At 43.9% G+C, this 27,660-nt stretch overlaps 1 protein-coding gene across 7 annotated transcripts in view; it reads left to right on the top strand.

Moving 5' to 3' along the window:
- Positions 1-1,138: 1,138 nt before the first annotated feature.
- The window catches only part of IKZF2 (IKAROS family zinc finger 2), a 119,487-nt gene continuing 92,965 nt past the window's right edge, over positions 1,139-27,660 (top strand). For 5 of the 7 annotated variants that reach the window (XM_027637187.1, XM_027637186.1, XM_027637188.1 and 2 more), the window contains exons 1-3: positions 1,139-1,450; positions 4,148-4,196; positions 4,924-5,028. In XM_027637187.1, the coding sequence (XP_027492988.1) occupies positions 4,163-4,196; positions 4,924-5,028 (139 nt within the window). In that variant the 5' untranslated portion in view covers positions 1,139-1,450; positions 4,148-4,162. Of the gene's footprint in view, positions 1,451-2,318; positions 2,405-2,838; positions 2,875-4,147; positions 4,197-4,923; positions 5,029-27,660 lie in introns of those variants that run through there. The other 2 variants (XM_027637183.1, XM_027637184.1) reach the window with 2 other exon arrangements.

The raw sequence follows: 27,660 nt of genomic DNA, 5'->3' as shown, positions 1-27,660 counted from the left end.
GGTCAGGGCTCTGAGTGGGTCTGTGGGGGTGATTCCTCACTTAGGGGGATGCTCCTTCACTGTGGAGATGTTCTCTCACTGTGGGGGTAATCCCTCACTTATGGAGTGTCCCCTCACTGTGGGGGTAATCCCTGATTTATGGGGTGTCCCCTCACTGTGGGGGATATCCCTTTACTGTAGGGGTAATCCCTGATTTATGAGGTGTCCCTCACTGTGGGGGATGTCCCTTCACTGTGGGGAACACTCGAGGCTGTTCCTTCAACCTTGGCTGAGGGGCAGTGCCAGGGTTCCCCTCAGGACAGTAATGGTGATTTTTTTCCCCTTTCCCCACCACATCGACTTCTCGGGAGAGGGGGGGAATGGCACGTAGAATCTTGATTGTAACCGGGTTGTCTCTCAACATAAACGGACCACAAACTCCGCTCGTATTTACCGTGAACGTTTAATTAAGTAACAAGCCTGGCAGCGGCGCACCCCTCCCCGCCGGCCGCCCCCCGGCCGATTATAAATAGAAGTGCTGAATCATGACTCCGCCGGCCCCTTCCCCCGCCCGGCGGGCGCGGAGCGCGGTGCCCGGGCTGTGTGAGGGGTGCCCGCTGAGGGGCCGCCCCGCGGGGCCGCGGCCGTGCCCTGAGGGCGCGCGTGCCCGCCCGCCCGCCCGCGTGAGGCGCGGGGCGCGCTCTGTGGCGGCGGCGGCGGCCGCACTTGTCCTGTAATCGATTGCCGAGCGCGCTGAGCGGCCTCTCGCCGGCTGCGGGCACCCGCCCCCCGCCGCGCCGCGCCGGCCCCGCGGGGCTGCGGGAGCCCCGGGGCGGGGACGGGAATGTGTGTGGGGCGGCCGCGCGTGGGACCGCGGGGGTGTGAGGGACCGAGCGTGAGGAAGGGTGTGAATCTGTGTCCGTGTGTGTGTGTGAGGGAGAGAGTGAGCGTGCGAAGGAGGGAGTGTGTAAATCTGTGTCCGTGTGTGTGCGTGTGTGGGAGGAGGTGCGAGGGGGAGACCGAGTGTGAGGGAAAGAGCGCGTGTGTGTGTGAGACGGAGCGTGTGAGGGAGGGTGTGTGTGCGCGTGTGTCTGTGGGAGGGAGGGAGCGCGCGTGTGTGTGAGAAGGAGGGAGTGAATGAGCGTGTGTGTGTGTGAGGGAGGCAGTGAATGAGCGTGTGTGTGTGTCTGTGTGTGTGTGAGGGAGGGAGGCAGGGAGGGAGCGCGGCCGCCGCCGCCGCCGCCGGATCGGTTTCTCGGGGTTTGACCAGCTGTCCCAGGCTAACCCTCTGCTCTCTGAAGATGGAGGAAGTAAAAACAGGATTACCCTTAGCTACGGCTCCTCCGCCGCCTTAGTCCCCCCACAGCCAACTGCCGTGCACAAACACACCTCCACTGGGCAGAGGGAGCCGACACTAATAAACACACAAACAAAAGGGGGATGGAACTGACTCACTGCCTGCGCGGCTGAGGTAAATCTGCGCCTGGCTTCTTATTATTTCTCTCTTTTTCTATTTTTTTTTTTTAATTTTGTTTTTTCCCTTCCTCCCCTCCTCACCCTCCCTAGTCCCCCTTTCCCCGGCGGGAGGAGGGACAGCTCCGTCCGGTGCCGGGGGTACGCGGGGCTCGGTCCGTCCGTGCGGGTCTGTGTGTGCGGAGGGTCCCCGAGCCGAGCGCGGCTGTGCAGCATCCCCGCGGGCGCCGATGACTTGTTGCTGGTAGCCCAAAAAATAAAAAAATAATTAAAAAAACCCCCAAACCACAAAGACCAGACGAGCCTGGGGCCGGAGCCTTGGCGGGTCTCCCCGGTCCGTTACCCAGCCCGGCCCCGCTGCCATTTCCCTCGGCACCCGCCGCCACCTGCGCGCCCCCGGGGGGCTGCGGCCTGCGGCGGGGGGAAGGGGGAAAGGGAATGGAATGACAAGCGAGGCAGGACTTCCATGACTTTGACAGGTTGTGGCAGGGGTGGGGAGCGGCAGAGATGAGGCGCGGAGCCCGGCGTCGCCCAGGGCCGGAGCGGGGAAGTTGGCCCGGCTGTGGTGCGCGGGGTGTGAGTGCGCCCGCCGGGCCCCCTCGCCCCATCCCGCCCCGCATCCCCTCACCCCATCCCGCCCCGCATCCCCTCCGCTCCCCCCGATCCCGTGCCGATCCGTAAGGAACCGGTGGATCAAGTTTTCCTCTTTCTCTCTCTCTCTTTCTCCCCCTCTCTCTCCCTCTCTCCGCGCTGGTTAATCGCATTGCTGTAGCAGCGGCTGACCTCCCTCCCTCCCTCCCTCTCCCTCTCCCTCTCCCCCTCTCTCTTTTTTTTTTTTTTTTTTGTTCTTCATCTTCCTTCAAAAGTATGTGCCATTCCTGAGCTCCTGAGCGAGTTTCCCCGTCGGCTCATCCCGGGGCTTCCCGGCTCCCCGGCTCCGCATGCCCCACCTGTAAGTGCCGGGGGCGGGTTTCTCTCCCCTATCCCTCTCTCCCTCCCGGTTTCTCTCTCCCCCCCCGCTCCTCCCGCCTATAAAAAAAATATTTTTCCTAAACTTTCTCCATCTTTCTGTGTCTTCAGCTCGAGCGAAACACTCTCCCTCCATTCGTTGTGGAGGGAGAGGTTTAGCAGCTGGGATTTGCCATCACCAGCCTAAAAATGGTGACCAAACTTTTTCTTTCCCCCCTCCTTTTCCTTCTCCTCTCCCCCTTGAAGAAATAAAAAAAATTAAAATCAGGCCGTGTTTTAACTTCGGTTATGGATGTTTCTGTGTTTCTTTTTGTCTTCCTTTCTCTTCCTCCTCCCTTCCTCCCCTTTCTTTCCTTCCACTTCATTGGCTGGGATGATCTTTCCCTGTTGCTTCTGATGTTTCTTTCTTTTTCTCAGTGTGTGCCTGCCTACCTGGACTAGGGGGAAGATAAGGTAATTTTGAAGGGCTTGAGGAAGTGGCTTACCTGTTCTGAAAACTTCTGGGGGTTTTTGAGATTTCTTTTTAAGAGTCATGAAAATCAGTAATTGAAGAGTTTGGTAGCAGCTGGGCAGGTTGAAATTTAAGTGTTATGTGCTGAATGCCTTGGGAATTTGATCTGCTTTATACCAAAGAAGAGCACAGAGAAAAGTATTTATTTGTTGGGGAAAGGCGGGGAGCAGGGGGGAAGGAAAGAGGGTTGAGGGAGGGGGAGGGAAGTGGTTTTGGAGACAAGAAGTGAAGCTGCCTGTTTTCCAGTAAGTAATGGAGAAATTCCAGGAGCCAGGGCTAAATATACTTGGCGATCAATACAGAAATGGCTCATTGTGAATAATTTAGCTGCCTGGTGCACTGAGAGTTTTGAAACTAAAGGCAAAAAAGAGGCTGTGGAGGGAGAGAGGAAATAAAATTCTCCTCTGGTCATGTCAGATTCTTAACTTTTCCACTTAAAAGAACATAGTTATGATTATTGATCCCTCTCTTATTTCCCCCCCCCACAATATATATCAAATGATAGCTAGGGGGTGTCATTCTATACAGTTACTTGGGTTTCGGGAAAGTAATAGCTTGTTCTGTGTCAGCAAAGTGCTTCCAGAAACTTTAAGATTGCTTCACACCACAAAATGTATGATCTGGGAGTTTTAAGTGTGATGTTTGGCCCCGTGCTGTGGTAGATAAATAGGGTTGGAATGAACAGGTGTGTGTACAGGTGTGTGTCTGCACAGAGGTGTGAGACAAAGAGCTGGAACAGCTCTGTTGAAGGGGAACGGACACAGGAGGGTTTATTTTGTTTAGATCAGGATGGAGTCTCTTGTAGTGTGTGTGAAAAGAGCAATTGTTAAAGGTATCCATCTCCTCAAAGTCTGTTCTGGCTGCAAGAGCGGATAAAGCGTTACCATCCCAGCGTGAACAAAACAAGTGGAAAGTCAGAGAAAAAACTCTCAGATCGGGCAAAAATGTGAGTGGGGCACAGAGAGAGGGGGATGGTCAGATCAGGATGATCCCAGTGCCACCTGCCCAGGAGGCAGCTGCATTTCTTTACTCACATAATTTACAGGAAGAGTTCAGTGATTTGCAAACGAGCACATGCAATGCACTTGTGTGTTTCTCTAGGCAGTGGTTGCAACAGCAGTAAAATGGGCAACTACTTAGGGCTTTAAGTAAGTTTAATCATTTAATGGTTGATACTGACAGGAGTCTCTGAGGGTGTACTTTTCTGCCTTGCAGCACTGCACTTTGACTATGGAAGCAGAGGCTGCTGATGGATATATAACATGTAAGTAGTCATTTCATTTGATTATTCTGAATTACTTTTCTTTTTCCCCTATCCTTTCTATAATGCAGTCACCTGAAACTTTAGGTTCCTTGTATATGGTCTTTGCATTGATACTGAATTAATAGCATTTAAATATAAGCTCTCTGTATGACTGAGAAATGCATGGGGATAGGTGCATGGTTGAGTATCTCTAGGTTTAAATGTTTGCTGAGGGTAAATGAACTTAGCAAATGAGAGAAAGTTTGTCTTCAGAAATTCAAATTGCAGCCAAAACCTTTTTATGCCTTTCCCTGTGCATTTCTCTTGTTTTCTTTGTGGGGGTTTCTGTAAGTGCTTTGTTTGACTGTCAGTTAACCCTGAGCTTTGGGAGGAAGGTCTGTATGGTGAAGTACTGTTCCAGTCTTCCCCTGCCCAGCCTGGATTGTCGGTGTCTGCTAATGGAAAAGTAATCCTAACTCACTTGAAACCAAGCAGCTGGGGCAAAGTTTGTCACAGGTGTGTGTGTAAAAGACTGATGGCAGTGGGTATGAGGGGGCCCTTAAAAATCAGTCAAACATTTGTTTGTGTCCAGTGGGAGTCCAGATTTTACAAGCTCTGGGAAGACCCCACCAGTAAAGGAGGGAAGGGCAGGGGTGAAGGGAGCGAGCGGGTTGTGGTTCTTGATCTTTGTGCAGCTCTGCTGAAGGAGGGGATGGAAACTCATGGGGAACTTGTTTTGTGCACACAGGTGACAATGACTATTCTCCTGAGAGGGAGCACTGTGGCATGGCCATTGACCTCACCTCCAGCACTCCCAATGGCCAGCACGCCTCCCCCTGTCACATGGCAAGCAGTAAGTCTCCTCTTAAGCCTGTTTCTCTCTAGCAGAGGGTTGGGTTGGTCTGGTCCTCCGGGTCCTCGGCTTGCTTACCGGGTCTTAACCACTGCTGTAGGCATTGCTAATAGCAGAGGAGGACAAGGGGATTTTGTTGGGTTTTGTTTTTTTGGTTTTTTTCTTTCTTGTTCATGCTGGTGTCTCATCTAAACATGAACGGGATTACTAGTCTGAACTATCCTAAGGTGGCATTTGAGAGCTGGTCCTTACCTGTTCCAGGTAGGAAAACACTAGGCTTGACATATGCTGGTTTTGTTTCCTCAGGTTTTGAAATCCAAATGGAAGCTGGTGTTATTATTACTTACTGTGCTTCCCAAAACAGCTTGAAGTAGCTTTATTTGAAAACAAACACATTTTATTTACAAAAAAGCTTCACTCTGGCAAAAGTATAAAGTTAAAATATCTGGGTTTGATGACAGGTTGTATTTTACTGTTCCATGCGGTAACTTCAGCATCCTGTTCATTACTTCAGCTTTGCCTTTGCAAGTCCAAAAGTGGCTGGGATAATTGGGAGTTTATGGCACTTGGTCGTTGACTCTGACAAACTGAAAGGATTTTGGTTTAGAATGTCGGGGAGAAACTGAGAAAATGTAGAGTTTTGGGAGTCTACTGAGAGTGTCAAGTGCTGATAATATTTCTGTAATTATTCTCATGCTGTCTATCGGAGGTGGATAAATATAGTTTACACAAATTTCATAAAAGCAACATTCTCTCTTTTCGGTGTGTGAGTGCTGTAGGTTGTTTTACTGGTGGCTATGGTGTTACATCAAGATATTTACCTTAATGTAACCTCTCTACTTGTATTCAAGAAACCATGTAATATGCTTTGCTTCCAACATACTTAATTTTCTTTCTGGTTTGTGTGTTCTATAGATACATATCTATCTTTTTAAACAGGGTAAAAAACTGTATTGAAAAAAAAAAACTAAAAACTGTATTGAAAAAAAAAAAACCAACCAAAACCAGAGCTTTTAGGGTTGCTTGCTTGAAAATACACAGTATATTGACTTCAAAGTCTTTCTGATTGAGAAAAAGATGTTACTTTCCTTAAGAATTCTTTCCTCCTGCAAATTATGAGTAAAACATAGTTTTATGAGCCTTTAAAAATGAGGGTTATTACAACGATCTCCCAATTATATACATGTTGCTGGAGAATATGATTGGTAATACTGTGGACTGAACTTTATATGACAACCTCCCATAATTCAGCATCTTTAGACAATTCCAGTTGTATGGCTCTGGGAGTCTGATATACTTTATTATGTTGTAAAAGTTTTACTACTCACTTTCTTCATTTTCTTTGTTTCCTTTTTATTAATGGGAAGGCTTCATTGGAAGGGAAAAAATCTCTGTGTTTTAAATCTTCTTTATAATCTAGACCAAAAAGCATAGTCAAATTGGGGAATAAAAAGATCTGGGATGAAGCAATGCAAAAATTCTGTAACCTATTCAATATTTCCATGTTCATTTTGTTAACATTTTCAATGGTTTTTAAGCTTTGTCAGTTCTTGGAACACACATGTAGCTGCAGCCTCGGTGAATATCTTGTTTTTTTAGAGGTGTTTTTTGGTCTCTCATAGGTGTCTCAAATGTTTTCATCGCTGCTGCTCTGTGTTAAGCATGTGCCGCTGTTGAAGAATTAAGGGCTCTGCCTGACTTTCCCAAACCAAGCAAAACTCAAGCTTCTTAAATTTGTTGTAATTTATTTACTCTTTGCAGGCTTAAGAATGTTTTTCAGAGAGGGGGTTTGTGCTGCCTTAAACATGGGAGGTATTGATCAGAGGTTGTCGGCTTTTGTGGCAGCTGTTATGTTGGTTCATTTAAGGTTTTTGGCCAAATCTTGAATCTGGCATGTGTAGGCTAAATCTCCAGGCTGTGCTTTAGAGCTTTCCACCTGTTTTGCAGGGCATGGGAAATCCTTTTAAAGGTTTGGTAACCCAGGGACCCGTGACCTCTGTTTTTTTTTTTTTCTTTTTTTTTTTTTTAAGGAGTGGTGGGGAGGGCGGGTAAGGAGGAATAGCTGTTTGAAATATTTTTTATGAATTCTATAGCTCCAAATGGATTGATCCATCATCCATAGTTTTAAGTGGAGGAAGTAGCAGTGTTATATTTCTGTATGGTTTGATGTCCAGTGGGTCACTGGAGACTCAGCGATGTTGGCTGCTGTTATACTGAAACCCAGAGCACATCATTCTGGCTGGGTAGGGCTTCCTAATGGAGGAGGTGGGGGATCAGACCCCAAATTCCAAACATTTCACTCCTGGTTTGGTTGCTCGTCATCCCCCTATTTGGCTGTGTGCTCTGGATGTGCACCTGCAAGGTAGAGATCTAAGTTTTCACCTTTGTTCTTGCGTTCCATCAAATTGTTTTGAACCACAGCTCTTAATTTAGTCTGAATTTGTGTCTGACTCAAAAGGAGAAACACCATGAGAAGGAAATTTCTTGGATCTGCACCGAAATGACTGAGTAGTGCTCTCCCAGCAACAGCAAAATTATGTGCTGGGTAAAGAGTTTTTTAGTTCATTAGCCCTTGGCAATCTGTGTTACTACTTCTGTCTGGGCTACTGATGTTTTCAGGATTCAAAAAGGTTTTGGGTTAAATGTTTTGGCTGCTGCATCCTTTAACCTATTATCATTTTCAAGTATCTAGATTATATTTGTAGGTTATGGATGGGGCTGACACTCAATTTTCCTTGTGAATGAGGTGATCCTGAAAGATGAATCATGCTAAATCGCCTGTCATAGCTAACTGATGATCTTACAGATACCTGCCTTTAGCAGAACACTGCATGTGTGTTGGCAGATGCTCTGTTCTAAAACACTCTATTGTAGTTTTATGTAAGCAAAGATTTCAAATACATGTAAATAGTCAAATCTAATAGGTTGATAGATCATCTCACTTCTCTCTACAGCGAAAGACAAATTAGTGTTGTACCTGCTGAGTAAAGATGATATATTTACATAGCCCCAGATCTGGAAGTCCAGGTTTTCTTCTGATCTTCTGCAGGAAAACTCTTCCAAAGGCTGACATCCAGAGCTGGGCGTCAAAGGCCTGCTCAATTAAGTTTGTGTTGGTACTAGAGGGTTCTCTGCATGGCCCCAAGCCCTCCTGCAGACCCCACCGAGTTCAAGGGAGTCAGTCTTGTTGCCTTCAGTGAGTGTTAAACTGGGCTATAAGTGATCAGAAACCTCCGAATGGGAGCTGGCATGCTAATTAAAGGCTAATGGGGAATCCTTATAAAAGAGGCTTTAAAAAGAAATAATTCCCAGTCACCTCCTCATAATACCACACTGAGTTCTTACTGCAGTTATTAGAGAGATTTTTTTTTCCCTGTAGGTTAAAATGGACCTAGAGGAATGTCTGCTTTAGAGACTGCAGGGGCACAGTCATTCAATTAGTTGACTCAATCAACTCTTTGTATAGGATGAAGGATACTTCTCTAAGATCACTTGCCTGGTATCATATGGAAAACAGTAACAGCAGCTATTAGCATCTGACAGTCAGTGGCAGAGGCAATTTCCCCTTAAATTAGGGACTTGACAGTGGGTGTCCCAGTTAACTTTCTTATCTTTCCTTTCACAGACAAAAGGAGCCCTTAAATGAAACAGAGTCAGAACAATCATAAATATCAAACCCAACATCTGATGTTTTAAACTGATTAAAATTGTGGTACACTTTCAAGAGGTGTTTATAGTAGCTTGAAGTGTTACTAAGTTATGAGAATTAATTTATTAAGAAAATGAGCCATGTCGGCTGACTCTGTTGCAGAAAATAATGAGGGGGACTGCATTTTCTTTGTGGTGGGTAACAATCACTCTGTCTGACAAGATGGCTAATTGGGACAACAGTATTAAGTGTAAATGATTTCAGCAGCGATATTTAAAGTGAACTTGGGCAAGGTTTTGTTATAATGTAACCAATACTATATTCCCAGTGATCAGGGTGGACTATCAGTTGCACTGGTTTTTTGTAACATCAGAGCCCCAAATCTTTCTTGATTACTTTCATTTTTCAACTCTGAATTGTCATACAACCCCTGTTTTGTCACAGTTATGTTGCCCCTGGGAGAAAGTGATGTGTACCATATCTCTATCAGCACAGCTGTAGGGATAAAGAAACGTAACTGTGGAGCCTGCCTTTTGGAATGAAACTGCGTAAAATTAGAGATTGTTCCATGCCTCCATGGCAAAAAAGCCTTACCATCACCGGAGTGCCCTGCCCAGGCACATGAGGATGGACCTTACACTGGGATTCTTTTTGACTCAATATGTGTTGTGGTTTTTTTAGTAGGATGAGGTGATGAAGGCTGAACCTCTGCAGGAGGCTTTTCTTTAGGGAGGATGGTTGAAGCTGGTTGGATTGGGCTGCAGAGGGGGACTGAATTGGTGCTTTGAGGCAGTCACTCCCCTGACATGTGCACTGGGGCATGAAGAATTCCGTCTCCAAAACTTCTGTGCTCTGAACTAGGGATTTAGGTCTCCAGTTCCTCCAAATATCTTGGAAAGTGTGAAACATGGCATATGGTGCTAAAAATTCAGACCAGATTACCTCAAGATGCTGAGGAATCTCCTCTCCTCAGCAGTTAAGGAGTAGGGTAGGTCTGGGTATCTTTGATCCTGCCTCAGTGCAGAGAGGTGGACTTTTGACAGTCACTTGAGATGTCCTTTGGTCTTCTGTGTCTGACTTTGCAACCTTGACAGTTTGTTTGGGGAGCTCAGCTGTGGAATCGCGCGATGATGCCCGATACGGACGTACCTGTGGTTTTGCAGGTCGAAGGACAGTGAAGATGGACTTTGCCAAGATGAGCTCAGACATGAGGGATGAGCTCAATAAAGTCTGGCAGGGAACTGTAAGTAGTGAGGTCCTTTGTCACTCACAAGAGCACTGTCTGTGCTTCAGTCTTTTATCTTAGACTCCCTGAGAATTTCCAGGGCAATAATAGTCATCAGAGTTTTAGCCAATGGATTTAGCTTTCTTGAAGTTTAAGGATGAAGATGAAAAGGTGATCACTGGCCTTTAAACAGAAACAGAGGTTTTTGTCCACACCTAAGAAAACAAAGCTCTGCAGAGTAGTGTTACACTGTTTCTTGGGGGGGGGTGGGTGGAAAAAAGAAAGCCAAACAGAAAAACGGGTTACCTGGAAATTAAACACTCCTGAGATGTACCATGAATTGTTGTACCTCTTGATTTTTCACACTGGTGTGGTTGAAATCATGAGCTAGTTCCTGTGATACAAACTGTGTGTAAATGAACACCAAGTAGTCACTGAAACTAGTAGATGTTTGAGTAACTACTATCTATGTAGCTCACACTGCATCGGTGAAAGGCTCCCCTATGTATTTATCTTCTGTCACAGTCCTGGCATTCCCTATGGAGTCAGATACTCGGCTGCAAAAACATTCCTCCCTCTCAGTGAGTGTTATAATGAGGGTGGAGTGAAATGATCGGTTAATCTCATTAAATAGGTTTTTATTCATTCTGATGGAAGTCTCATGAGAGGTCATCTGCCAGGGCTTTGTTGCAGTACACACCTTTCTTTGGGAGCTTCTGTTATTCTCTTGGACTGTCAGGTTCAGTTAACTTTCCCTGGTACACACCCTGTTACAACACTCAGTGTTCTTGCTAGCTCGGTAGTCAGCAAGTTTTCAGTGTTTGCTTCTGGAATTTCAGTTCCTTTTCAGACATGCCAATGAGAGGAGCAATCCTTGTCTTCCATGAAATATGACACTTTGATAGCAGCTGGACAAGATACCCATTGGAGAGTTCTCCCTCTTTCCCATCTCTGGATCTGGGGGAAAGTCCTATTGAAATCAGTGGGTATTTTCTCCTGGGAAATCAAGGCTTGTCTCCAGTTCCTGTGAGCCACAGGCTCTGTCTAGTCCTCCAGCTAAGTGGCATTTTGCAGGTTTGCAGGACTAAGTTTTAGAGTCAGAGATGCAGCTGACTGTACCACCTTTGTGCAGTACTCACCCTCTTTGCAGTGCCAAGAGGACACCTTGAAGTGATGCTATTCTAGCTGGGAAGAGAAGGCATAGCTCCTTCTCCTGCTTTTTTTTCAGTAATCCCAGTGAATGAAATTCCTTGAGGGATCCACCTTGAGGCAGGTCTGTAGAAAATTTAAGAGAAGGCTGAGCCACTGTAGTAACCAGACCTGTTGAAAGTCCAGGTGAGGAGACTGTTGTCTCTTGCCTGAAGCAGTGGATGCTTGTTTGGAGTCTGGGCAGCTGACTGCTGCATCCCAATGGAGGGAAGCAGAGCTGTGACTATCACTGAGAAGCGATGACCATGACAAGTATGGCTCTGGAGAGGCCCAGTCCATCTCCCAAGTCTTGTCATTGTGGGGGAGTCCCTTGGTGTTTCTGTGCCTTTTTTTCCCCCCTCTTTTAGTTTCTGAGTCACAGAGGCCAGAGGTCACTTAGGATGGATGCTTGGATGGTACATGTTAGCCTTTGTCAAAAGGAGAAAATTTTTTTGCAATATCTACTTTGCTTAGGAGTTATTTTACAGTTAATTTTTGCAGCCACACAGTGAGATGCATTCACAAGTACCTTAATACCAGTGTAGCTTATTTCCTGTCCCACACAGGAGTAACTGCAGTGGTCCTAAAGCAGCCTGTTCTGGTGTGATTACATCAGAGCAACCATAGGATTTTAACTCTTCCCATACGGCTGAGGGTTACCAGGTCTGCGTGTGGACAAACCCCTATTCACATTGCCCAGCAAAATGTGCCCTTGATCTGGAGCCAGGTCTACATTACTGGCTTCAGCTGGCACTGCTGTGTCTGCCTGTGGCTTTGAAGGACTGTAATCCCTCCCAGGCGGAGAGATGCTGGCAGAAGCTCCTGCTCTGAGCAGAGCCCTGGCTGGCAGGGTCACCTGCAAGTGCTGTTACAGGTGTTACAGTGGAGAGTGCCATAAAACAGCAGACGCTGTTCCTGGAAAAGCAGAGGGATGATTGATCCCCCTCATTTCTGTGCTGATAGGTCATGTCAGCTTCTGTAAATTAGAATATCTTCTTTGTTTGTTGTTTTTTTTTTTTTAACTGACTTTTGCTTTCTCCCTACCCCTATTTTTGCTTTCCAGTTTTGGGGTTTATTCTTGTAATGCTGTGTGACCAAGGCATGGCATCACAGAGGTGGTGGGCTCTGTGTGCATTGTATCAGCTCCTTTAGCTCTCAGTTGCTCTGTGTTTGTCCTGTCCAGAGAGGTCACTTCCCTTTGGTGAAGCTGAGGTCGGTGGTCAGAACCCTGTGTCCTCTCAGGGATGGGAGGAGGTCAGCCTAGGGCCAAAGCATGCTCCCAGCCCATGTGTGGAGGATGTGAATGTCTGCACCTGCCAGCTGGTATTGAATAAAAAAAGACAGCAGAGTTTAAGTGCATCATCTCCTACACAGGTAGGAGACCCTCTTCTTAGAAGAGTGTGGGTTTTACAGAAGGCATGAGCCAAGGAATCTGATTCACTCTGGACCTGTCTCTGCTCTCCCCACCATGGTTTCACGTTACCCAGAGAAGCTGCACAGACTGGTTTTCTCCACCCCCTTTTTCTGCTGTGGTGTTGGTACCACCTGTGATGCTGTTCTGGGCACAGGTGTAGTCACTGCAGTAGGAGAGAGAAGGGGAAGGTTAGTGGGGGTATTAAAGTCCTTTCCCTGTTTCTGGCTTGGAGAAGGCCTTTGTGGGACTCAGCTACTGTCCACCCTGAAACTTAATGCAGTGGGGATGGAAGACCCAGCCACATCTTGGTGCTGCTGTTTCCAGGCCCTTTGTCCTGGGGATTGGAAGTCTGAAGCATTTTTTGAAGAAGGTAGGACATGCTGAAGTACCAAAAATCTGTTCAACTTGTCTGCCTCTCTTGTCTGCTTCTCATGAAGCTTCTGCTTATGTGAGGGGTTAAGATGGTCTGTGTTTCCTCTCCAGGTAATGGAAGATCTGGGCAGGGCTTACAGCAGAGATGCTCCACTGGCGGTTAAACCGCATACGTGACAAAGACTGACATCCCGATGAGGGGGTATTTTCTTGTTTATCCCCTCTGTTTCTGCACTTGAACAAAATAAGTGTTAGACTGAAGATGTCAGTGCTGTGACCTTCAACAGTAGGCTGGAGTATTCTTGGCTCCTTTTTAATGGTGTTTCCCTTGCATTCCCCTCTGCCTCCCAAACCCCCTAATTCTATCAGAAGGAAGTGATGATGTCCTGGTTTTTCTCAGGGGGCTTGTGTTCCCTCAGTCTATGAAAGTTTTATGTTGGTGAGTGGCACAGAAAGCTGGCTGGAGAAGCCTGTGATATGCTCAAGTCCATGCTAATTTTTCTCATAATTACTCTTTGATCTGGGAATGCGTGTGTGCAGTTGTGTGAGTATTCACACGTAGTCTTTCTTAGACCTCATCTCTGCTTTCAGACATTTTATTGTTGCCTTTTCAAGATGATCTAGCCATGAAACACAGACTGAGAGAATTTTTGGTAACTGTATCTGTGCATCTTTTAAACTTCAGCAGCATGAATAAAACACCCACTTTAGTCTAAGGAGCAGCAAACAGGATGGTGTGAATTCCCTTCTTTTGAAAATGAAAGAAGTTGCTTCTTTCTGTATGAAAACAGCAAGTCTATTTACACAGAAGAGGTATGAGGTCTATTCATTTGAAGATGAGTGGCTGTTCTCTTTAAGTTGTGGATGGTTTAAAAGTTTCCAGGAAAGCATTGCAGTAGACTGAAGACCTTGTTCTGGTTGGCAGCCAGGTCTCTGATATAGGGAGATGGCTCAGGCAAAAGAAGAAAATGGCATTTGGTTTTTAATCTTATTTCTTGAGAAACTGATATCCTGCAGGGTTTGCCTTGTCCAGATAACAGCCCCTGAAGGAGAATAAATCTTATTAATTAGTGGTTTCATATTGTGCTTTTAATTGTCCGTTCCTAGGTACAGGCTTTGTATTGCATGTGCGCTGTCGTGGTGAGGGGTCTCTCTCCCTGCACCTCTGGAGAGTCTGCCTGAGTGCAGAAATATATCAGAATACACTACTGGGCCTTAAATTCACTCAGTGCCTTAATCCTCATCACCTTTCAGATTTAGGCATGTCCTAGACATAGTTGTGAGTAATAGTTTTACAGTTTAATCTCCCAAAATTGGGTCAACCTTACCAGTTGTTTTGACCTTGTTACTGGCACAGGTGGTTCCTGGGTGAGTTTAATACATCTCTGTGCAGCTGTGTGCAACAATCTGGGGTATCAGCTTTACTTGAAACCCCCTGTTTGAAATTTTTCCTCTAGTTTAAATACGCAGGCCTCTCTCTCCATCACTTGGGAATTATTCTTTGGATAAGCTATTTTTCTAGAGGGTAATGTAACAATGTCTCCTTGTTATATCATGCTTTTTAAATTTTAAGGTGCTTCACAAAGGATACCAGTTGAAGAAATACAAATGAGTGAATAAAATTATAGGCTGAAGAGGTGGAGAAAAAGTAGGGAAATCAGTGTTAGTAGTAATTCAGTTCCTGTGGGTGGGAGGCAGTGATCTTCATCATTTGTGTATGTGACTTCAAATTATCAGAGTATAGGTAGCTCTCAAGAGTTCAGAACGGTGTTCTAGTTGTGTATTTAAGGGTCAAGTAGCATATGACGTTAGCAGACCATGAGAGCTCTCTGAGTTTATTCTTGACCTTCTTTTAAATTTGTGTTCTCTGAACGTCACAATTTATTTTACCAAAATCCTGTGTACTTACATGCGAATCCCAGAGCGTTCTCAGAGTATAAATGCTATGACCTGTCAACTACCCCCAAATTACCTAATATCAAGTAGAGAATGTTGGTAGCTGAAGAAAAAAATAGGAGAATGTGTTTGGCCCTGGTTTCCTACAAGCCTGTACATGTGCGATGTAATAACACAAATGGAAGGTGCTCCGAGAGTGTTTCGGTCACAGACAACAGAGAAGTACAGGCTTGAAAAATATTAGAATCATGCAATTCTCCTGAAATTAGGAAGCCAGAAAGAGGAGAGGTGTGTGAACTGTGCCTCAACTGAAGGAAAAACTATTAAGCACCACCCTTTGCAAATGTCAAATGCATGGGAAAAAGTTGTTGGAAGCCAGTCTCCACTAAGTCTGCCACTTGCAGAACCTACTTTTTTGTTAGATGTTTGTGCAAAATCACCTTGCTGGTCTGCCTGTGAGACCAGACATGACTCAGGCCATCAGCATGTAACATGGTTTCAGGTTACTGTCTTACTGCTTTTGCGCTAAAATGCTGTAAAGAACTATTTGCTTTTTTCTCTCACTTTTAGAGTGCTTCATTTATTCAATGTCATTAGAGCTATTGTTACTTAAATTTAGCTTCTGACTGGTAACCATTAAATATTAACAGCAAAATCGATAGTAGTAAGATTTTTGCTCTAGTAAATATATATCACATATATACTGAAAACCAAAGCAAACTGCAGTGCATTCCAGGAAACAATCTATAGTGCTGCTCTGTAACACTTTTCCTCATCTTTGTGTCAGGGTGTTTTATCTGTGTCCCAACTGCAGCCATGTGTGCACTGTAACCCTGCCTGTTCTTTTTGACAGCCTTGAACAACAGAGCCTTAGTAAAATAAAGTAGCATTTTCACTGTAGAAATGTGAAAGATAATTCATGATTGTAGTATAATTATCCAAGATTCCTTCACGACTGTGTGTATGGGGAGATCCTTAGGTTTGCTGGTCTATCTGGTGGACAGCACCCCAGCAGGAGCTCTGCTGGAAGCAGGGAATGGCCCTGTGGTGTTGGTTCTGCTGTGCTGAGGCTGCTCACTGTCATCCACTGTTTTCTCAAACACGGGAATGTCGCTCAGTGCCCCAGCTTGTCGTGTCCTCCTCGCCTCTGCTGAGGCGTCTGGACACCCTTATGAAACGAGTGGGGTGAGAGAGTCCCTGTGGGGAGTCGCTGACGTGTCTCCTGTGGGGAGGTCAGTATTCAGGTCTGGGTGGAGACAAAACCAGCCCTGCATTCAGGAAAGGTTTTTGAGAGAAGGTGGTGATGTGGCAATGGAAGATGATAGCTTAAAACCACTTAAAACCGATGCCTAATAAAGCAAATCTAAGACTATGACCTTAAAGTGGCTTCAAAGCCAGTCTGGGTTTCATTGGAGGGGTATGGACAAAGGTATGAGATGGATAGCACACCCAGTGTGCACAAGGCAGTCTATCCCTGAGTTTGGGTCTCTGTATCATTTTCTTGTGCAACTGTACATGCAGTAGATCTTGGTAGACCATCGAAGGGGTGACCTCAATTCCTTGCTCTGGCCAGGTGTTTTGGAATGAGGAAAACATCCTTATGAGTTAGCAATGAAATTTCAATCTATAATTATGACTGTAGTTTATAATAATAATTCTAATTATATACATATAAACAGTTTAACCTACTATAATGTAATATGGTAACATTTGCTGAGCTTTGGCTGCTTTCAAATGGTGAAAATGTGCTGGTGGTTATTGGCTGGGATTCAGAAGCATTTGTCAAAATTTTGTGTGCTATGTGAACAGCAAAATTTTGTGTGGATTAAGCATTTATTAATTCTCTCCCATTATCTGTCAGATAAAACTACAACTAACTCATTAACCAAAATTAATTGTAAATAAAGCCGATCTGTTGTTGAGGAGGCTAATTAGAACAGTAATTGTGTAATGATGATGCATTTAATTTCAAAGAAGCTACTGCTTTTGGCAGTGATAGAGCAAGGTGTTCTGAAATGAAGCAGGGTGCTTGTCACTGTCATTGTCCTCTTAATTAATGCCACCAGGACTGCTTGTGTTTTGAGCCTTAGTAGTGTCCCCTGTAGAGCACTCAGAAATGTCCTGATTCTTCTCACACTGAAGTCAGTGGTTAAATTGGCTTTTTGCCTCAATGGGCAGAAGGTGCTGTGTGGAAGTGGTGATGTAGGACATTGCACACTCCTGGGTTTATTCCTGCAACAGCTCATCCTCATGGCTGAGCTCTGGGAATAGTGGCTGTGCTTTGGGATTTGCTACTGACTTGCCATGGAGATAGATCTGGAGTTTCAGGCCAACAAAACTGAATTGTGACTCAACGTTTTAAAAATGATTGAGTGAGTAATTTTCCATGCAGTTTCATTACAGTATCTTTTGCCCCAAGGATTATTTACTGTAGAGGAGCTTTCAGCGTTTTTTCGCTGCTATTTGTAATGTAGAATTTTAATAAGAAAGGAACTGTTCAAGTAGGATAATGTTTTTATCCTAAATTGCCTGGTTGTAATGGTAATATTGGTATCACAAGTAAAATCAGCAGTTGTACCTGCTAGGCTGTATGTACTATTTCTTGATTATTTTTTTAATCTGTTTTCAAAATGTATTAAATGCTATTATGAGGTGAGTGGAGTATGTTTTATTTTAGCCAACTACCATTTGAGTCATTAGCAAAGAAATGGGCACTGGGTACAGAATATATGGTTCACTGTACACAGTATATGATTGAGGAGGACCACCAAGTCCATCAGAAGGATGGAGCACTTCTCCTATGAGGAAAGGCTGAGAGAATTGGGATTGTTCAGCCTGGAAAAGAGGAGGCTTTGGAGATGACCTAATTGTGGCCTTCTAGTACCTGAAAGGGAGCCTTCAAGAAAGATAGAGAAAAACTATTTACAAGAGCATGTAGTGACAGGACAAGGGGAAATGGCTTCAAACTGAAAGAAGGCAGGGTTAGATGAGATATTAGGAAGAAATCCTTTCTGTGAGGGTGATGAGTCCCTGGCACAGGCTGCCCAGAGAAGCTGTGCCTGCCCCATCCCTGGAAGTGTTCAAGGCCAGGTTGGGTGGGGCTCGGAGCAACCTGGGCTAGTGGAAGGTGTCCCTGCCCGTCAGCGGGGTTGGAATGAGATGATCTTTAAGCTCCCTTCCAACCCACACCATTCTGTGATTTATGATTCACCCTGTCCCATCATTTTTAATCACTCTACTGATTTATTCATTTTTTTTTTCCTTCTGACTTGGTTTAGAGGGAATTACACAACTGAAGCCTTGACTTAATCTTGAATGTTCCTACTTATCAGACTAGAAGGGAATATTGAACATACATACATTTTACCTATTTTATTTCTAACTTTTCCTCTGTAAAGGTTTTTTTTTTTTTTTCCTTGTGCTTCCTGGTCCATGGGGAGAAAAACCCTTTGAGCACGTTTTAGTTACATCACTAATATTAGAACTGAGTAATCAGGTGGCTTTGGCAGCAGTCTCGTTTATAAATTGTTGGTGAGCAGATGGCTCACCAAGTTGGCATGCCAACTCCAAACTTTCACAATCATGAGTCAAGTTTTAAATCGCAAGATTGCCTTACATGCCATGAGATTTTTTTAATGTGTGTTTGTTTAATAAATGTGATTCTCGATGTATCTTCTCATTCCTGAGCTGTGTTTTGCACTGAAGCATGGCTTTTCAGCAATCCCTGGGGTTGGGAATGCCTTTTTTTCTTAATTTAATGAAAGTGGAGACTTTTGTAGTCACTTACCTGGAAATCTTGCCGCTAAGAAACACCAGTAAATATGGGGCTAGGGGACACAGAAGTGAGACTTGTCAGTTCTGGCTAATGTCAGGTAGTTCAAACGTTTGAGATCATTCCCAATTAAACTTAAAACAACTTCTGGTTTGTATGGACAAATATTTGTTAGGAATAATTTGCAGATATCTGTTATCCTGGGTATGCAAATCAGTGCCAATTTGTTTGTTTCCTAGGTGCAGGGCTTAAGTCATTAGGCAGCATGGAGTACAAATGTTACATTTTGAAATGCAGAAGTGAATATTTGCTGTAAGCAAAATGTAGCAATAAGAAAACAGAGCCGAGCTGGAGTGCTCAGACATTCTCCCTGTGATCACAGTGACGTTCCAAAAGGGTCAGATCTTGATCCACTTGAGAATTTGGACAAATATTACTGGAAGAATTTCTGCTTTTTTCTTTATCTTTTTCCTTTTTAAGCTATTCCTTCAAGTAAATTAACACAGTATATGTGGGTTATAATGCATTGTGGGACCTGTTATGGAATGATAATTAGACCTTATTTCTAAATGATTCCACACAAAGTGTGCTGTTGTAAATGCTAAACAACTGTGTTTCATCCACAGTCATGTAATTGGTGTGTGCAGCTAATTAGTGTGTGTTCAATTTAGGCCCAGATTTTTTGGAAATGTCTACTGTTCTGGTCCTGATTTAGCAAAGCTCTTAAACAGGTGATTAACTTCCATTGGCTTTAATAGGACTTAAGCACATTCTTAATCAGGGCCATTGTGTCAAATCATGTCTCTTTGTGACAATCAGAGCAACCTGCCAGAGCCATAGTAAAAATATCTATAGGTCCTCCTTAAATTTAGATTAATCATTTCTTTAACTTGTGAAACGCTTTGTTTTAGAATCTGAAACTGTGCGTAGATCTCTCCCTCTTTCTCTCTCTCTCTCTGTTTTTAAGCAAATGGTTATTGTCACAATCTAATTGTGTGTATAAAGTTTAAAGATTTTAACTAGCTTGGCAGGAGGCTGTTTACATCAAATCTGCTCAATACACCTTTGAGATGGAGAAGAAGAAAATAGGCATCTGAGAGTGCCTCACTGGAATATAAATGTCACTGCTGATAGATATCTATGATAGAAAATTTGTGTGGGAGTAATAATTTAGTAATAAAATAGGTCAAATTAATTCTTATGCTGAAGGGGATACCTTACAATAACCATTTTGTAATTTTATGTTTGACAGTTTGCTCTGCATTATGTGGATAGGTGGAGCTGAGATAATGTAATCCATTTCCAGTTGTAAACAAGATTTCTTTAAGAGCTGCAGTAGTAAGATACATGTTGGCTGACTTTAAGCTGAAAGGTAATTGCCTCTGAATATTAATGTGCATGTGGGGATTTTGTTTTTAATTCTGGGATTTCATCTTTGCCCTATAGCAGCTCTGAAGAGGCCCTTGTTTTCCCAAACCCCACTTTATGCTAATTGAAGCTGATGGCAAGTGTTGCATTTTGGGCCCTTTGCTTTTATATTCTGTGGCCTGTGTACCTTGGAGAATGCTGCTTTCTTTGGCTGTTGTCTTTTTTTGTTAACTACCTTTTGAGTAGAGGTTTTTTGGAGGTGCTCTTGCAGTCTTACAGCAGCTATGACTGGTTCCTGGGATGGAGGAGGAATTATAGGTTATGAGAAAGGGGAGAAGTTGCTGCACTAATTTAACTGTAGCCTCTTAGAGAAATGAGAGTTAAGGTGCTGATCCTGTGCTCTGTAGCTGGAGAGCTTCCTCTGGAGTAATTTAGGACCTATTCAAAACTCCCTGTGCTTTGTGGGAGATTCACTTTGTGGTTCCACACACTTTTGGAGCAGACCCCTATCATTGTAGGTAGTGACAAGCGTAGTCTGGGAGAGCATCAACTGGCTGCACTTGTGTATGAATTTGTTTCAGACATGGAAGGGAATAGCCAGATTACAATCAAGCTGTGCCCGAGCTTTCCATTTAAATTCCAGCCCTTGGCTTGTACGAGCTGTTCCTTTCCCCAGTGCTTCCAGTGAGGCTTAGCACTGGGAACAGTGGGGTTGGTGTTGAGCAGGGTGTAACTGCAGCTCTGCTCCGGAGCAAACTGCGGTCAAACAGTGCTGCAGGAGCTTGAAAATCTGCTGTGTGCTGGGCTTGAACCTGCGCGTGTTTTAGCGGCACCGAATGTGTGGGCTGTCATCAGTTAGGACTATTCAAAGATGTTGTACCTGGCAGGTGCCCCAGACGCCCTTCTAGCAGAGATGACTGTTCCTAAGGCAAGCATTCAAAGCAGGGTTCAGCCTGCCTTGTTCCCTGCAGCAACGCCAGCAGTTTTTCTGATAAAATAAAACCAAACAACAAAATGGGGTATTTTTAGCTTGGATCGATTCACTGATCCAGTTTGCTGCTCAGTCTCACACAGTGAGAGGGTGGTGTCTGAGCAGGGCTGGGAGCTCCTGGAGCTGTTGTTTCTGCGGAGGCAAAGGTACACTGCACTGTGCTAATGCCTGGCACTGACTGTGCGGTCTAGAAGGCAGCCAGTTGGCTTTTCTGCTGCCTCTGACCCAGTGAAAAGGGAGGTTGCCTCTCTTGCAGAGGGAAGATGAGTGGTGGTATGAGGGGGAACCGCTACAGAAACATTCCTGCACCTTACACAAACTTTGGGGTGTTGAGGTTTTTTGGTTTAGAATGATTTTTTAAGTTTCTGTAGTGCTCCATCTCCAGTGATTTGGTCTGACACTTCCTGAAGTCAAGGGGAGTCTTGGTGATATTTCAGTCATTTTTGCAAGATGATGCTGCTTGTAGCAAAGTTGTTCTATGGATGCCTTTGCTAAAAAATTACTTAGCTACAGCAACATTTGACTGTAGGCTGATGAGCAGAAAAAGTGAGGGTGTGTGGGTTTGTGAATGTGTGTTGCCCATTAAGGAGTCTCACTCAATGCTGGGTGCTTCATTACTATGATAAAAATAACATAAAAGGATTCTAATAACTAATTAGCTTTTTCACTAATGGCTCAAGCATTGTCTTAAGGGCAGTAGTTTAAAAGAGTCTGTTTAATGCAAGTTGACTGGAGGTATGTCCTGTGGCTATTACAAACTTTGTTTTATAATAGCACGTATTTTTCAGTAGCTCCTTTCCGTGCTGTAATGTGGTTGGAGTGGGAGAAATTAGAAAACTGGCCATTTCCCGGCAGATAGCGATAAGTTTCTACTCAGTCAGAATGCTCTATACACTGTGATAGGTTTATAATTATTATCCTAAGATTGATGTTTTTTGGGGGGAGTGTAAATTTGTGCAGCAGTAATCCATTAAGAAATCAATAATCATTCCATCCTGAAATGCAGTTTCTCTACAACATTATAAATACACACCAAAGACTTGAAACTCTGCCTGTTTCCCCTTCTCTGCCCCCCCCCCCTCCCCCCGCTTCCCTGAAATCCAAGTTCAATGTTCTTTGCTGTGTTGGAGAAGCAATTACGTGGTAGGACTTTTCTGATGGAAAAAGAAGAGTGGTAGTATTAGTGTGATCCTGAGAGTCAGTGAAACTTTTTAGTGTGAACTTTGCTTTTACCCTTTTTATCTCGGGGAAATTCCCACTCTCCTCTGCCAGGGTTTCATCCCTGGTAGATGGGGATGATGAAGACTCATGCCTTGTTCCTCTGTAGAGAGCTGTGGAGATGAAGTGTTGTAGAAGTGTGAAGTCGTGCTATGTGTACATTTCCTTTTCCTCACTCCTCCTCGTTCAGACTTGGTTCTTCATGTAACAGTTCAGAGGTTTGACTATCAGACACCACCACGTCCTGCAGGACTTCCTTTTTTTGCTCTGAAATCTCCCCAGCTGGGCAAACACGGTTTTGAAATGCTGCTATAAGTTATCCCCTCATCTAGAGAGCTGGAAACCTACTTTATCTCAGAGTAAAGATGTTTGTAGCTGATAAATAGTAGCTGCATGAGGGAGAGTGAGAGTATTATTTATGTTTCTTCATGGAAAGATAAATTATATGGAGTGAAGTGCTGGGTCAGTCCGATTTTGATCTTGCCAGGAAAATTGTGGATTGGGCAGGGAGGTGCTATTACTGTAGCAAGAGGCACTAAACGTGGAATACTTTTACTATTACATTTTCATGTCTTTTATGTTAGTTCTTCCTCTATTTTGTTTTTGTTAGAGTTGGTTGAAAAATATCTCCTGTTTCCATTTCCGTTTAAATTACTATTATTTTTAGCCTGCTGTTGGTTGAAAAATGAGGCATTCTTTAATGACAGAGTTGTGTCTTAGATCCATGATAGTTCTTGTCCTTCTTTCTCATCTGCCCCAATAAAAGCGTGCTTGGCTTGGAGTGGCTGTTGTAACTCAGACCTGCCTTTTCCTCTTCTGAGAGCATTGTCACCTAGTGAAGTGAGGTCACCAGCCTCTTCAGCTTTGACAGGGAGAGAAAGAGTGTTCATCACAATTCTCCTCTTGAGAATTGAGAATCTCAGGGTATGTCCAGAGGTCTAACAAGTGTAAAATGTGAGTTTTGGTTGTGGTTTGGCACGTGGATACCTTGACTTATCAGAGCAGGCCAGGGGAATACCCACATGGGCAGAATTATCCGTGTATTTCAGTGTTTGCAGGCAGGGAGTGTGGAGGAGCTGGTGATGAGCATACCTGGACACTGAAGCCAAACACTGGTTCTTCTCTGTGTAGTTTCTTTAGAAAAATTCAGGGCTGCTGCTGTGGTAAATTCGCTCACTGTGATCCTGTGTGGGGAGAGCTTTCCCATGAAGTTTGACTGCAGGGCAGCTTGACTTTCCCTGGTTCACACTAAAAAGTGCAAAGTTGGATGCTGATAGGAAAAGGCCCAGATATGAGCAAAAGAAAGAGCTTGTCAGTTGTGTTCAGTAGTTTTTCATTCAGCATTGACTTTTTTTCTAGTGAATTTGCTTCTCCTTCTTTAAGGCCACACACCCCATACTGGGTGCTTTCCCATCAATAAAGAAGAGTTCTTCATTTACCTAAAACTGTCCCTCTTGCTCAGATGTTGGTAGCACTTGAGTTTAGCAAGGGCTGATGCTTTGTGGCCTTTGACTCCTGTTAATTCAATACCTTGTAACTTGCATCACTTCTTTGGCCTACATGCTCATCAATGGCTTTTATACACCACCACAAATGCTAATTTTGAAAATAATTTTTCCCCCTTCTCCCTCTCCCTGGTCAACTTGTGATATATAGAAGCAGCAGCTGATTGACAGCTGATTTTTCTGCAATGATTTGCTCAAGAGTTCATGTAAATGACATGTGGCTTTTCAGCGAAATAGGAAGACTTTATCACATCTTTTTTGAGTTTTACCCATTACCTTTTTTTTTTTTCCAGTGGTTTGCAGAACAGTGAGTGCTAAAAGCCCAATATCAGCTCACAGGATGCTGAGTTTAACAGATAGGACTTTATTAGCTCTCGGTTGCTTTTGTCTTTACTTCACAAGTCTCTATTTAGAGTTACCTGTAAGTGGTTATTTTCCAGTGCGGTTTTCAAAGACAAACCATTTTTTTTTCTTATTGTTGTTGCTGCTGTTTTTCGAACTACTAAAAGCTCATCACCATATATATAACTCTTATGTGTCCACTGATAGCTTGAGTGGCAAGTTACAGAAATGGGTGTAAGTGGCTCTTTGGAAAGAGGATTCTTCAAAGAGAAATATTTAACAAATTGAACGATTAAGAGATGCCATCTCAATCAATAAGTTAGAGTTAATTGGCTGTGTACACAGCATTTTTAAACAACTTCCCTGAAGATTCTGCATATTGGGCTTAGAGTGCCTTTCTAGTGAAGCTAGACTGTGAGGCTACTTTCAAAGGCTGGTTTCTTCTAAAAAGTGCTTATTTTCAATTTTTTTTTTCTAATTTGTAGACCCCGTACCATTGCCTGTTGGCAACGACAGTGCTGCTAACGTATTGTATTCAGGTCTCTGTGTCACCTCATTTTTCTGTTTCTGTTGCTTTATCTGTTCATTATCAAAGTCCCCCAAGTGCAACACGTTGACCACAAGCCACATGTTGGGGCCAACAGTCCTAATCTGCTGGTTCAACTTCATGCTTGTGGATGTCCGTTGTAATTAAAAGGGAAAAAGAACTCCAAACCCCCTTGATTAGTGCTAGCAGGCTATGGATGAGGTTCTGAGAGGATGTTTAGTCCAAAGCCTTCAAAGCCCCCTTTAATGATGAACAAGCAGCTTTCTCTGAACTTTCAGAGGCTGGAGGTGGAAGAAGAGCTTATTCTCTCTTTTAGCAAGAACCACCTGTCTTTGAAATGCCTCCCTTGGGATACTGTAAACCTGACTTTTAGAGATGGCAAGGATTGCTAGGCCATTTCAGAATGGGTCAGGGATACATGCAGTGGGACACTTGAAGAGTTGATCTAAATGACTTGGCTGCTGCAGTGAGGCAGCGACCGAGCCGCAAACACGCTGAAACACCTGTCTTCCAGCTATGAGTTCACTGCACCAGACCAGTGTTTCTTGCTCTGTGGGTTGTATAGAAGTGTTAAATGTGTTTAATGAAGCTCCCTCCCTGTTTTGTTTTCTTGGTTTTTTTTTTCTTTGTCCCTCCACCCAAATGTCACCTCTGAAAGTCACAGTAAAGTGTAAGAAAGAAAGAAATCCCTAGCATAAAATCAATAAAACTAAGTAGTTCAAAGCAAAATGCTTTCTCTTTCTGAATGCTTTTCCTGGAAATTATTCTTTCCTTTTGGCCCACCAAAGGTCCTCACTGTGACTTGTAAGCTGAAGGAGTGTGATTCTGGGTAATAGTTCTCAAATAATTTGAGTAATGCTGCATTCAAATGGAGAAATGTTAACAGATTTTGTCCAGGCTGATTCTCCCTAGCTCGGTTGGGTAAAGGAGCAGGGAGTAAATCATTGAGTAGGTATATCTTCCATTCAGCAGGAGCTGCACATGATGGGATTATTAGTATTTCTAAACTAAAGCCCCTGACAGATCCTTGGATGCTTAAAGCTGTTGTGATGCTTTACCAGATGGTTCAGAAACTCAGACTGGAATATCTCATTGGCTGGTGCTGAACAATGACATTTCAAACCCACACGTTTGTTTGGATTTTAATTTTCAGGAGGATTAAAGCTTTTTGGGATATGGACTGTCTCTTTCCATATATATGCTCAGCACCTTATGTAGTTTAGATGCTTTTGCAGTGTGATTATAATTCATCAGATACCTTATGAAAGAGCAGTTTGAACCGTTGCACATTTTTAGCCATGTGGTGCAAGTGCAGCCAGGGCTGAGTGTGCAAATTGTAACAACCTGTCGTAATAACAAGTTGTTGGTAAGTGTTGCCTCGCTTAATGCAGTGAGGGTATGGACTGCGCCTGCTTTGTCTTGTATCTGGTAATTGTGTGAGCAGGTGATTATGCTGAAATGTGCCACTTTTGATGCTGTTCCCCTCTGTTCTTTTCACTTCTCCAATCTTGTCTTTGAAGCCCCAGTCCTTTAAATACTAGTGTGTTTGCATAACTGGTGTTCAGGGCAGTGTCGATGTTTATTCCTGCTGGATGTTGAACTGTTCGGTCCAGACTCTACCAAATACATCGAATGAGACCCTGCTGCTCTGGGGAGAAGATCAAAGAAAATTGGTTGAGTTTTATTCCCTTCCAGTCCCATGACATTTTGAAAACAGGATGGAGTGCCCCTCTGGCAAAATCTAAAAAAAGTTTAGGGCCTGCCAAGTTAGGCAGTCCTCCCTAGCTGCCCATATATCTGTCCTGGTTAAAACTAGGACTTTTCTACTACTTTTAAACTTCCTTGGAACGAGGATGGGAGTATTACCCATATGAAATTCCTTAGGGCAAAGATTGCTGTTTTATTGTGTGCAGATATATTGGGTGGCAGTAGGTTACCATGTGAAAATGTGCACACATGATTTTGGGATCAGGAGAAGGATTTGAGCTTAGTGTTTGAGGAATGGAGAACTTGTATATAATGCTTGTTTAAACAACAGTGTTAATGTACATTCTAGAGAGCAGTGAACCAGGAGGCTTTGCCGACAGTTTGGGAGGGTTTGCCTTTTTTAGCCCTTTCTTACCCCTGACAACTCTATTAAGAAAATAACATCAGTGAGAAAAGAGTTTGGTTATGTTGAGAAGCAAAAGGACATTTGACATAATTATTTTTATGTGTTAGACTGGTACATTCTATCCCACTGTTCTCCATATGATTCATTCTATTTGTGCATGACTGTTGCACAGTATTAAATAATGTGCTTTTTTTTCCCGTTAAACACGTATTCCCTTAGCTTGTCTCAAAAAGCTGACACATGTTCGTTCTTCACTCAGGGAGTTCTGCATCTGTCGACACTTCAGACATAATCAGTTTAGATTTCAGCAGCTGATTAGTGTTCACCTCTAACCAAACTGAGAAGCTGCTCCTCCAAATGGTAACAAATAATATCCTAATTAGTCCTCTGCATAACGATAGTGGGAGCCTTTAGCTGAAAGCTACTGATCTCGGAGGCCTCTCTGTTTTAGTCCACTGGCTTTACAGACTGTTGGATCAGCATTTATGCTGAGCTTTTATTCCCCCTGCCTCAAAATGCCTCTCAGAGCAATTAATTATGCACCTGAAGATAGACATTAGCCACGCAACAGTATTCCACACACAGTTATGAACGTTTCATTAGTGCCAGCTAATTTATGTGTGATTATGAAAGCAAGAGCAGGAATGCTGGGCAGGACTCCAGGATTATCCTGTAGCGCCTGTAGACGTTGCGTGTCCCTGTGAAGCTGTTTGACCTGGCCAGCCAAGTGCAGCTCACGCTGCCTTAAATACTGCCCTGCTCAAAGCAGGAACCCACAGAGAGCACGGAGCAGCAAGTGAAGGGACGAGGACAGCATGGAGAGTGACTCCTCTCTACTCCAGTGACTGGCTGGTTGTGACAGCCCCAGGTTTTACCAGGAAGTTTTAAATGGGTTTATGCTTTTCTGAGTCTGATTAGCTAGCTAGCAAAACATGCCCATCCCTGTCTATTAAACTCTGTGTACTTCCTCTTAGCTAACACTTATTTTGCACAAGCCTGTTTTGTTTGGTTTTGTTTTTTTTTTTTTAAGTA

This window comes from Corapipo altera, unplaced genomic scaffold (genome assembly GCF_003945725.1).
Source record: "Corapipo altera isolate COAL_440 unplaced genomic scaffold, ASM394572v1 45, whole genome shotgun sequence".
NCBI lineage: Eukaryota > Metazoa > Chordata > Aves > Passeriformes > Pipridae > Corapipo > Corapipo altera.
The sequence above is the reverse complement of the archived record's forward strand: the minus strand, read 5'-3'. Positions and strand labels throughout refer to the sequence as shown.